The 12,785-nt window shown below is 42.8% G+C and overlaps 2 protein-coding genes across 2 annotated transcripts in view; both read left to right on the top strand.

The window, feature by feature from the left end:
• Nucleotides 1–6,167, top strand: part of LOC104927448 (ADAMTS-like protein 3) — a 160,783-nt gene extending 154,616 nt beyond the window's left edge. Inside the window, exon 16 of the mRNA XM_027282921.1 lies at nucleotides 5,915–6,167. Within this exon, the coding sequence (XP_027138722.1) occupies nucleotides 5,915–5,936 (22 nt within the window). The 3' untranslated portion in view covers nucleotides 5,937–6,167. The remainder of the gene's footprint in view (nucleotides 1–5,914) is intronic.
• A 3,800-nt stretch (nucleotides 6,168–9,967) lies between these two features.
• LOC104935232 (ADAMTS-like protein 1) overlaps nucleotides 9,968–12,785 on the top strand; it is a 35,203-nt gene continuing 32,385 nt past the window's right edge. Inside the window, exons 1-2 of the mRNA XM_010751039.3 lie at nucleotides 9,968–10,191; nucleotides 10,309–10,430. Coding sequence (XP_010749341.3) covers nucleotides 10,108–10,191; nucleotides 10,309–10,430 — 206 coding nt within the window. The 5' untranslated portion in view covers nucleotides 9,968–10,107. The remainder of the gene's footprint in view (nucleotides 10,192–10,308; nucleotides 10,431–12,785) is intronic.

Consider the following 12,785-nt stretch of genomic DNA (forward strand, 5'->3'; position numbering starts at 1 on the left):
TTTTTTTTTTTTTTTCTTTTTCTTTTTTCTTTTTTTTTTTGATGAGAGTGGCTACCCTGCAGACAGATTGTGCCATGTGATAGTGTGTACTGGCCTTTCCACCACAGACCCCAGTCCACCTCATTGTTGGTTCACTGTGGGTCTCCTGCAGGAAAAGTATATCAGCTTCTTGTAGGAGGCCATCTGTGACACCAAAGCTCTCTTATGCTGGTCTCTGCCTCCATTGATGTTTAAGGTTCCTATTCTGATCTTGTTCATGGCAGACAGAGATAGAGAGAAAGGAAAGAACAGGGGGAGCAGTAAGAGGTGCACCACACTCATCATCATCATCATCATCATCATCATTTTAACTCAGAGCTTTTAACCGTTTGGATCCCTTTCCTTTCTTTGTCTGCGTCTTTCTTAAAGCAGTCATGTGTTTCTTTAGTCTGAAGCGTTTCTTTTCATCTAAGATGTCGACTCCGACCATCTTCTGTAAGGTTGTGACACTTTTCATGAATTTATCTGGATCAGGAAAATAATCTGTTACTTTAACCGACTGTCCAAAGGTTCCATCGAGGAAGGTGTTGATGTCCTCTAAGGTGTATATGTCTCCACTTAAAGTCTGTGAGTCTGTTACAGAGGCACAGTCCGAGTCTGAGTCACAGTCCATCCCCTCCTCCTCTTTACCCACAGTATGACTCCCCCCTGACTCCCCCCTTCTCACCTGACTTGGGCCGCTGTGTCCCCCACAGACCTCCTCCCCTGCTGTCTGCACCTCCCCAGTCGTCTCAGTTCCTCCTTGTCCTTCTCCTGAAGCAGCCGAGCTGTCCACAGCTGCTGTCTCAGCTGGCTGCTCCTCTGTCTGTCTGTTGGAGTCCGGTTCGCTGTCAGACTCTCCGGGAGGGGCGGGGCCGCTCCGCCGTTTAGCGGCGGCGGCCTCCGCCGCCTCCTCTCCGGACACCGCGGCAGTCTGACCGCGTCCATCCGCGGGTCTGTGAGGACAGGCGACCCGCTTGTGCCCCACATCCCCGCACTCAAAGCACTTCATGCTCCCCGTGCTGGCGTACACCATGTAATGGCCCTCTCCATGCCTGACTCTGAAAGACACGTCCAGCGTCTGAGACGGACAGGTGAGGAACATGTTCACCTGTCTCCTGAAGGACTGGACGTGTCTCAGTTTGTCGCTCTTACACCCTAACCCTACAGTTTTGAACCCACTCGCCATCTTCCCAAAGCGCCGCAGCTCCTGCTCCAAAGCCTCGTTGGGAATGAACGGGGGAACACCGGAGACGGTGACCCGGGTGAAAGGGACGGCGAGCGGGGACACCTGCAGGTACAACCCGTTCAGAGTCACTCCGCTCGCCAACAGATCAGCCACCAAACGCTCCTCCTTCACAAACACCACGACTCCTTTGTTCATCCTGGAGGCGTAGGACAAGTTGGCGTGTCCCACCTGGTCTCCCACAGCCAGGAGAACCTCCTCAACCGGCACCGACGGATCGGGCTGAACCCGCACCCCGTGCCGGATTGAAAGGGAAGGCGTCTCCGAGGACGCCATCCCCGCCGTGTCACACGGCTAAACCTCCACCAAACTCCACCAAACCCCACCAAAGTACAATGAAACAACACGGACAACAACCACAAACCCCTCACATCACAACCACACCGTGAGAAAACAGAAACAAAGGCTCGAAAAAACTCACAAACTCTCAGCAAACTCACACAACGCTCTCCACAGACTCCCAGCATGCACTCAGAGAGAGAGAGAGAGAGAGAGAGAGAGAGAGAGAATTGAAATAATGTGTTAATGTATGATTTACCTTTGTAATTGTTATGGCTCCAAAAGAAAAATTAAAGAATTAGGACAGACCCAATGATGACGACCATAGCAGGCTGAACATCAACCATAACTGTAACTGTGAGATGCATTTGCAGTAAGGTCTGTAAGGATGAGCATGGCCTTAAAGCCCATCAGAGACATATGAAATGCTTTGTGTAGGGGGGACTAGGATCCACTCCTGGTGAGATGCTGGAGGAACCCGGGCCATAGACACCACACAGAGCCCAGAACTTCAGAGTGCAACACTGACTGAATTATTGAATCAATGGCAACAGAACATGTAGATAGACGGCATCCGACAATGACTACCGTCAATGTAGAAGGCTGCAAGGCCAGCAGATCTAACTATACCAAACAAGTATAGCAAGTATAGCAACTATACTATAGCAACTATACTGTACCAACTATACTGTAGCAACTATACTGTAGCAACTATATTAGAGCAACTATACTATAGCAACTATACTGTACTAACTATACTTTATCAACTATATTGTACCAACTGTACTGTACCAACTATACTATAGCAACTATACCGTACCAACTATACTACAGCAACTATACTGTACCAACTATACTGTAGCAACTATACTATATCAACTATACTGTACTAACTATACTATATCAACTATACTGTACCAACTGTACTGTACCAACTATACTATAGCAACTACACTGTACCAACTATACTATAGCAACTATAATGTACCAACTATACTGTAGCAACTATACTATAGCAACTATACTGTATCAACTATACTGTACCAACTGTACCGTATCAACTATACTGTACCAACTATACTACAGCAACAATACTATAGCAACTATACTGTAGCAACTACACTGTACCAACTGTACTGTATCAACTATACTGTACCAACTATACTACAGCAACTATACTATAGCAACTATACTGCACCAACTATACTACAGCAACTATACTGTAGCAACTATACTGTGCCAACTGTACTGTATAAACTATACCATACCAACTATACTACAGCAACTATACTATAGCAACTATACTGTAGCAACTATACTGGACCAACTGTACTGTACCAACTACACTATAGCAACTATATTGTACTAACTATACTATAGCAACTACACTGTAGCAACTATACTGTAGCAACATTATTATACCAACTATGCTATAGCAACTGTACTGTACCAACTGTACTGTACCAACTATACTATAGCAACTATACCGTACCAACTATACTACAGCAACTATACTATAGCAACTATACTGTACCAACTATACTGTAGCAACTATACTGTACCAACTGTACTGTAGCAACTATACTGTACCAACTGTACTGTACCAACTATACTATAGCAACTATACCGTACCAACTATACTACAGCAACTATACTATAGCAACTATACTGTACCAACTATACTTTAGCAACTATACTATAGCAACTATACTGTACTAACTATACTATATCAACTATACTGTACCAACTGTACTGTACCAACTATACTATAGCAACTATACCATACCAACTATACTACAGCAACTATACTATAGCAACTATACTGTACCAACTATACTATAGCAACTATACTGTACCAACTATACTATATCAACTATAATGTACCAACTATACTGTACCAACTATACTGTAGCAACTATACTATAGCAACTATACTGTACCAACTATACTGTACTAACTATACTGTATCAACTATACTGTACCAACTGTACTGTATCAACTATACTGTACCAACTATACTACAGCAACTATACTATAGCAACTATACTGTAGCAACTATACTGTACCAACTGTACTGTATAAACTATACCATACCAACTATACTACAGCAACTATACTATAGCAACTATACTGTAGCAACTATACTAGACCAACTGTACTGTACCAACTACACTATAGCAACTATATTGTACTAACTATACTATAGCAACTACACTGTAGCAACTATACTGTAGCAAAAGTATTATACCAACTACTGTATGCTATAGCAACTGTACTGTACCAATTGTACTGTATCAAATATACTATAGCAACTATACTGTGGCAACTATACTATGCCAACTATACTGTAGCAACTATACTGTACCAACTATACTGTACCAACTATATTATAGCAACTATACTGTACCAAGTATACTGTACCAACTATACTGTACCAACTATACTGTAGCAACTATACTATACCAACTATACTATAGCAACTACACTGTACTAACTATACTGTAGCAACTATAGTGTGGCAACTATACTGTACCAACTGTACTGTACCAACTGTACTATAGCAACTATACTGTACCAACTATACTATAGCAACTATACTGTGCCAACTATACTGTAGCAACATCAGTATACCAACCATACTGCAACTATACTGTAACAACTATATTATAGCAACTATACTGTACCAACTATACTGTACCAACTATACTATGCCAACTATACTGTAGCAACTATACTGTAGCAACTATACTATGCCAACTGCTCTAAAACTCTGAGGAAGGGCCATTACAGCTGGCAACAAGCCAGGTGGCCATCTCTATGACCAGCAACAAGTATATCAGTGGCTAGAAGAACATTACCATAGTCAGACAGTCGCCTCAGTTATAGCCCAGGAGGAGTGTGCATGGGCCAATGTTGTTGTGACACAAGCCAGAGCATAATCAACCCTTGTTGTGTTGCCTGAGCAGGGCTGTATGATGTTAAAAGATCCAAAAGACCCAATGTCCTTAGCAAACTTGTATCTAGCACGTCATAGGATGTATCCTTGAGTTAAACCATTTAGTCCATGTGCCCTACAGTGCTGTATGACAGGAAAGATGACTGTTTACTGGAACCATTTGCCCCCAAATACCCTTTTGAGTTTGTTCTCCAGTCTAGAAAGTGTAAACAACCTGAGATCTTTTGCATCATTTGGAGTTTTTCTCTGTAAACTCTGCAGTCTCCAATGTCTTTAACCAATGACTGTTGATTTCTTATATACTAATTTAACTGTTGCTCAGAGGGATATTTGTCTCTTTCTGCCCTCACTTGTCAGTCTGGATGAAGCATCGCACAGTAATGCTTGCCATGAACAAAACAATACTTGTGCCAAATAACATCTATTTATAAAGAGAAAACCTCCTACAACAACAGACATATTACAGATCAGATTAAATGCAAATGGTTTCTGTACTATTTGGGCACATACTTAATAGCCCAACATGCTAACTCCACCTCTGTGTGCTCTACCTCTGCCAGTAATGATGAACACTTCAAAATCTCCAATAGGTCTTTAGTTAGATTAAGATCCGGTGACTGATTCACACCATTTCCTTTTCATTTGTTTCTACACTTATTTATGCATACTTTTCTGTTCCTTTCCTTTCTGTTTGAAAGTCTGTGTGACTGACCTGTAATCTACTGTCTAGTGACTGGACTGTCTTAACATGCTCCACCTCCCCTAAGTAGAGCACTATAGACCTCCTGGAAATGTCTCTCTCTGCTCATTTCTGTTCAATTGCTCTAACAAGCTCACATGCACATTACCTCTGGTGCACTTGCCAGTCAGCAGCTTTAGGATTTCATTTCATAAAACAGCTGACACTAATCTCAGCTTTGTCAGGTGTTCAAACAGCAGGTATTATTACCTTGCTAGAATGGTGGGTGACAGACACAGTAAACTGAAACAAATGAAGTTTTTCATCTTGTTCATATTATCTGCTGCATACAGATGGAAATGAATTTAAAGTCAGCATTAATCAATGAAACCAGAATGAACATTAATCTACAGGCTTAGATGCAACATAAGAGTGACATACACTGTCAGCGACTAGCTAGTTAGCGACTAGCTCCAAGTCACTCATTAGCGGCTAATTGTTCGTCACATTATACAAACCAATGGAAAAAACTACTGCTAAGTCATCAAAATAGACTCATGGATCAACACAAACATCAACAGAGTGTAACACAGACGTAAACATCATAACCTGACACTCCAGGAATTCGCGATGTTGCGATCTGCAGCTTCAACGCAACTTCATTCAATTGCTGTGAAATCAGGGCTGTGTTGTAATTTTTACCAATCACCACGATTTTTCTGCAACTTCCGCGCAGTCTGCCATACAGTCTGGATTGAACGCCGCAACCGGCTCTGGGTCGGCTTGGAAAGGCTCGGAGGTGAAGGTGGACAGCGCCCGCCCGCCCAGACCTCGCCGCTTCCCAGGGGCCGTGGACTTAGTGCTCACTGCGCCCTCTCTGGGGCTTTCCCCCCGGGGACAGGGCCCCCTCGCCCCCGGCACGGCTGTCAAATCGCAACTTATCACAACTTTCACTCCCTCCTGCAACAAAATCGCAACAAAAATGTAAAAAGCACTCCCTCCTGCAACAAAATCGCAACAAAAATGTAAAAAGCACCACAATTTTTTTTGAAAACCTCATGCAACATCAGGCTTTTTAGGCCGCAACTATTTCAAAAAAGGCCCGCGAAATCCTGGCGGGACAGTCAAAACTCACGGCTCAATAGACGCACACACCCGATGTTTGCTCTGTACATATGTGGTGCATTTAAGGACCTTGACAGTGTGGGTATTCACATGTGCAGCAATTATAAACAATGAAAGAACCATGCACAAAGGGATAATCTTTTGTACAATGATAATGATGAATACAAATGTGGATTGATCCATATAATGACCATGTGAACAATAAATGTCCGATGCACCTTATCAGATTGTCTTTTTTTTTTTTTTGGGCCTTTTCAAGCTTTATTTTGATAGAGACGGCTGAAGAGTAACTCCGAAAATACACTGCATGCGGAACGGCTCCGGACTGACAGCATACTCCGCCGTTCGCAAACTCACACATAATCCGTTTGTGATGCGCAGAGTGCGGCTCCGCCAGACACCGAGCATCGCGAGAATGCACGAGATCTTGCGAATTCAGGCATAATCGCGCAATGGCTATAGTCTCTTTGACTCCTGCAATGGCATTCCACGCCGCATCTTTTTTTCTGGTGTCCTTATAAAAAGGATGTGAGGTGTCATAAATGATAGGTTGATTTTGGACCTCCAGAATCAACTTCTCCTCATCCATGGTGTCGATGGGGTGAAAAGAAGCCTGAAAACCCCTCACCTTTTGACTTCAGGTCGGCCCCGCCCATTATGACGTGTTCTTGTAATAGAACTCGATTAAAGATGGAGTATTTTACTTTGAAAATAACTGGGGTTTTATTTTGTAGCCAATTTCCTTCCCCACACAATCTGCTCTGTGCTGAATTTGTGTGCCGTGCTCCGGTGTCCGTGAAAAATAGAAGCTCTGCGTATGTGTTGCATGTTGAAAGCTGCCGGTCGCTGCAGTACCAGAAGACCAGAGATTGTGTGAGCCACAGGTCGGATTCAAACCCTGGGCTTCCGCAGCAAGGACTGAGCCTTTGTACATGGGGCGGCTGCTCTACCAACTGAGCTAAACACTGCCCCCCAGATTATGTCTTTAACATAATTCACATCGTTAGTTCGTATAAGGACTCAAGAGGTCTTGTGTCTGTTTCACAGCCTGTCTCCAACATGTAATGAGAACACACCTTCTCATTCAGTGTGTTTTCTTTATTTCTGTTCTGTTTGCTTTCTTTCATTGTTGGTTGGTTTGGTTTAATTGAAAAAAGGAAAAGTTTTTTATGAATTATCACCAGACTTTGCTTTCCATAAAAATCCTTACTCATGACCTGGTAGAGTGCCAGCTGGTCCTCCTCCATGACTGGAAGGTAAAGTTTCAACACTTTTCCAACAAATGATTTTCAGTGAAAGGAATTCCTATATTTGGCATTCTGAGAATACCATTCACTTCATTGAAGGTTTTTCTGTGTTGTTGACAACACCGGCCCTTATTGACAAAGGTTTAGTGCAGCTCCATGCAGGCAGTGCAATGGTGCTGGTGCAGTCAGGGCCGGTCCTAGCTATGGGCAATGTGGGCGGCCGCCCAGGGCGCATTCTCCGTGGGGGGCGCACGAACGCCCGAAAAAGCAAAAAACCTCGGTAGTTTTCGATACCGCTCATTAAGTTAGCGGAGCGGGCGCCCCGGGAGCAGGGTGTTGACAAGGCAGAGCGGGGCGTCGGACAGACCGATGGGGGCGCACGCATCCTGGGGCGCACGGCGCATCCAGGGGCGCACGGGCGGCCGTTCGGGCGCACGAGAAAAGTGTTCGGGGGGGGGGGGGGTCGCCCAGGGCGCCCAGGGCGCAAATGTGGCCAGGACCGGCGCTGGGTGCAGTACATGGAATACAAGGAAACTCAAGCATGCATGAGATGATGAGTATACATGTACAAGAGTACATTTTATTAAAGGATATTAACAGCCAACATTTATAATAAAAATAATAAGTACTGACTAATGACAGTATAAAGAATTGGCAGAGCCTAAGTGACATCATCGTAGGTTTCAAGGTAAAAACTGAAAATATGCACCGCTGGCCGCCACCATATTCATGTACTGCTTCTTGTGCCTCCCGTCTAATCTTAATATCGGTAAAGACGTGGATCATTGGTGGACCTGAGGCAAGCAACTACACGTACCTGTCAATCAAGCAGCGTTGCTGTTAATTATGCGGAACCGTGACGACAGGCTGCCGTTACCCCCATATTCACGCACTGATTGAAACGAACACGCATATGAGATGCGGGAAAAGACATTTACTGAGTGGACATTTATTGATTGATTGTATTCAGGTGTGCATTTCCAGTGAGGGCGGAGACACATGGCACGGGACGTGGGGGCGGTCCGCCTCGTAGTCAGCTCGTGATCCGCCTGCCTGAGAACCGAGGGTGACCATTGTTGCAAACAAACTGTGAACTCTTATGCTAATTGAGCTAAACAACACAAACTTATCACAACCTGCTGCTCTGTCCTGGGGACGTGACCCCTTCAGTATGGTTCCTGAGGACAGCAGGAAGTAGGAAGTTGGAGCAGGGGAGTTTGCTTAATTATGTAAATATGCCTATTCATGTATATGTCTTTTTGCATGTTTACTGATGGTATATGGGTTTGTGAATAGGTTTTTATATTGTTTATATTGGATTTATGGATTTATGTAAATATTTATGGTTTATTAATATTTATGTAAATATCCCAAAACACCTATCAATGGTTTAACCTAATTAGTCATGTGACTAAGGACAGAGGTTTAAAAGGGACTCAGAATAGTTTGTTTGGGGTAAAGAGTTGTGGAGTATTGGATTGGCTATTGGTACCAGGCTGTAAACATGTTTATTTCTGCTGTGAAGTTAAAGGACATTTTAACATGGAGACTTATGGAGACTGACTCACTTCTGCAGCCTGTCTCAAGTGGCCGCTCAAGGAATTAAAATTTTTAGCACTTCCACAGTGGCTTCATTTCCCTACACCAGAGATTGCCGCTTAGTACTGACATGTTTACACAAGTACAGCCATAATGGAAGCCACAGTAACACAAGGGCTCGCTGTTCTGCTGCTCTGTGTACAAAAAAACGTATAATGAGTATAATACTAAACTTCAGTGACAGTTTGAGAATAAATTGGCAGCCTCCCACAAAGTGGTACAGTCCTACCTTGACCTGAGGTCTGCACAGTCTGGAGTATTCCACAGAGTGTGTTGAAGATTGAGAGATCAAAAAAGAAAAACAGTCATGTGAATAAAATACAGATAGCACCATTCTCTTTTATAGAAATTCAGTTCAAGCTGAAGCGTTTCCAAAATGCTACTTTAAATGTCAATGTCACCACTTCAAATAAAGGTTATTATTATCTTTTTGATCATTTCATCGCTATGGCAGATTAACCTTCACACTGTGACAAATAAAAAAGCAGGCTTTACATGAATTCTTGTGAGTGATATGTGATATGATAAATTTAGACCAAGTAACAGTGATTTGTCAGAGACAGTTGCCCATTTGGCAGGCAAAACTGCCTTCATACCCAGTCTTCAGCTGCAGGTTACGGCTTTCAAAGAAGAAAGAAGATGCCTGTATGTACATCAAATAAATATTTGCTCAGGTGTGACCGTATGATATAAGCTTCATGACATCATGCACAGATTCTGAATTTGTTCTCTATCTCTATGTTCAGATTCATCCCCGGGCCCTGGTCGCCCTGCAGTTCCACTTGTGGACTTGGTAGGCAAACTCGGGAGGTGAAGTGCCAGGTGCTGCTCTCATTCACCAAGACAGAGGTGGACCTTCCAGAGGAGGAGTGTGGTCAAGACAAACCTAATCTTGAGAGATCCTGCAATCAGGGGCCATGCACAAAATTTCCAGGTATCTCTGCTAGCCTTGAGGACCATGGAGCCACGTATATCCAGACAGAGGAGTTGTACAGCTGGGGCTACAGGGGCTTCACTACCTGCACAGCCACATGTGCTTCTGGTGAGATTTCTAAAACGGATGTTGCCAGTTAAAATGCCCTGGACTGTCTATACTTACTGTCCCTTCTTGTCCAACTGTTTCTTGTCTACGTCCTCTGTCCTCTGCTCAGGGAAACAGAAAGCAGTTGTGAGGTGTGTGAACAAGAAGCTGGGTGTGGAGGTGGAGGACTCTTTATGTGAGTCATCCAGGAGGCCGCCTGTAATGATCCGCATTTGTCACCCCCAGCCATGCCCTCCAAGGTGAGTAAAACAGTTTTCTATGCTAGAACAAAGAGCTCCTTACGCCAGGGTCTTGGGGTAGAATTATCATTAGCAACAATACCAACCAAAACCATTTGAAATAAAAGCATCTAGACGAGCAGCAGTGGTCAGCAGAGAGACCTGCACTGTTGTTTCAAGAAAGAAACTGATACAGCAGCACAAGACGGCTACAGCATGGTACAACAGAATTATACAGGCGGTGAAAGAGAGGTCCTCTAGTAATTGGGTAAATTCCAGCTCCAGTCAAAGTCTTTGAGTCCTTGAACAAGATACTGATCCCAAGCTTACTCCAGAGGGCTGTGCCATGGGTGTGTGTATGAGTGAGCTTGGTATTAGTATGAGTGGTTTGCATAGGATGCGCTGTATCACCTTGTAATACAGCCCCTGCCATTATTGTGAATGTGTGTGTGCATGGGTCAATGTGACAGTGCTGTAAAAGCCTGTGAGTGGTCGATAGATCAAAAAGGTGCTACATAAATAGTAAAAAGTCCACTTACCAATTATTAGTAGAATAATGAGTCTGGTACAGTATATTGGAGGGTATATCACATCTGGCTGGTTCTGTGGTGGTCACAGCTGCTGTTGCATGGATACATAAATACATATGAATAAAACAAAACCAGCGACACCTTTTTGTAAATGATGATTGCCAGTCCCATACCCAGTGAAGGCTCAAATTGTGTTGAATTACAAAACCTCAACAGTGAGGTAGGTAGAAATTTAAGGACTCAGTGGTACTATTGAGTGCTACACCACATCTCAAAGATTTCACTTTGTTTGCATGCATAGTGAGCAGGGAACAGGAGCATGTGTTCCTTTGCTGCAGCTTAATGAGTTTTGAAAGGAGAAGGGAGGAAAATGCCCTCAGAACATCAAAGTTGATGTCAGCAGTGACCCCTAAATTACTGTTACAATCCTCCAATTAGAGCCAGTAATTTATAACATACACACCAAGCAGGTGGTTCCAATATCAGCAGTGAATTCCTCTGCACTTTATTTAGTCTCTTTTAAAAGAAACCTTAACTTCTTCCTCTGCGCACAGAGCAGAGATGAAACAAAGGAATTAACCCCAAATTTTAAAACTGTAAATCATTTTTCTTACCATGTTAGAATAACTTGGAAATGAAGTTCATCAATGAAGTTCTGAGGAAAACTAAACAGAACTGCCTGCATTAGTTTGAATAAACACTGGGATTACAGCTGAGACTGCAGTCAGAGGGTTAGGGACCACTGCAGAGAGCTCTTTCTTTGTAGACTTATATTTATATGCCATATTTGGCCATCCAAAACAGCTACCTGAACTAAACAAACACAGTAAGACATGCAGCCAGGCCAAGCCGAGTGAAATGGTTTGGCTAATAAAGAAGGAGAAGTAGACTCTGTGGCTCCTGGGCACTGGGAAAGGGTCGATATATTAAAAACAATACATGTTAGCTGACAAATACATCTGTGGTCTTTTCAGTGTCTCAGGTCCACCAAAACAATTTAATTTAATCATTCAGGTTAAATAAATCTAAATTAGTTTCAGTGCTTCATAAAAAGTCACTCAAGGTTAAAGGCCTAAAATATTTATCCATAAAATCACAGAAATTAGTCCCTAACAAATAGAAACCATAGATGAAAACAGCATAGAACTACATGCTATGATAAAATACACTAAAATTAAAAAGGTTAAATCCAAACACAACATACCACATATACAGAATTTTTTTTACAATATTACAAAAATATTTATATGACTTCAGCTCCCTCAGTAGCTACCACAAATAAAATGCCCCGTATATGTCAGGTTGAATTGGATGGATGCATTTGATGGAGGGATGCTGCCGTAAAAAACACAAGGACCGGCCTCCAAAAATAGACGGCATGGTTCTCATATATGACCTGTGTTTACATTTAGTGGACAAGCGCCCTCTTGAGTTGTGGCTGTGTGAATTACAAGTCTTGTCTACCAGGAAAAGAAGACAGAAGATGTAACAGAGCTGTCCCTACCCTGCCCCAACTCCAAGGCTGTATTTGCACATTGTAAAAGTATAGTTCACACACAGCTAAGTGTGAAAAAAATCTAATTTTATTATGATTTTCAGCACAGAATGAACACCTTCATCTTCTGCAATTTGTGTTTCATGATAGCACATCAGTCTCATATCTGCTTTTTTGAGAACTCAAATTGTCATGATGTATTTTACAAAACCAAAAAATTTAAAGTAATCAATTAATTTTGATCACCCAACCCTACAACAATCTAAACTCTCCAGTCAAACATTTTGTCTGTAAAAGGGGGAAAGAAAGGTTGCTGAACAATACGGGTGATTCATTAATGACTTGGCCAGA

The sequence above is a fragment of the Larimichthys crocea genome, chromosome X, assembly GCF_000972845.2.
Source record: "Larimichthys crocea isolate SSNF chromosome X, L_crocea_2.0, whole genome shotgun sequence".
In the NCBI taxonomy this organism is placed as follows: Eukaryota; Metazoa; Chordata; class Actinopteri; family Sciaenidae; genus Larimichthys; species Larimichthys crocea.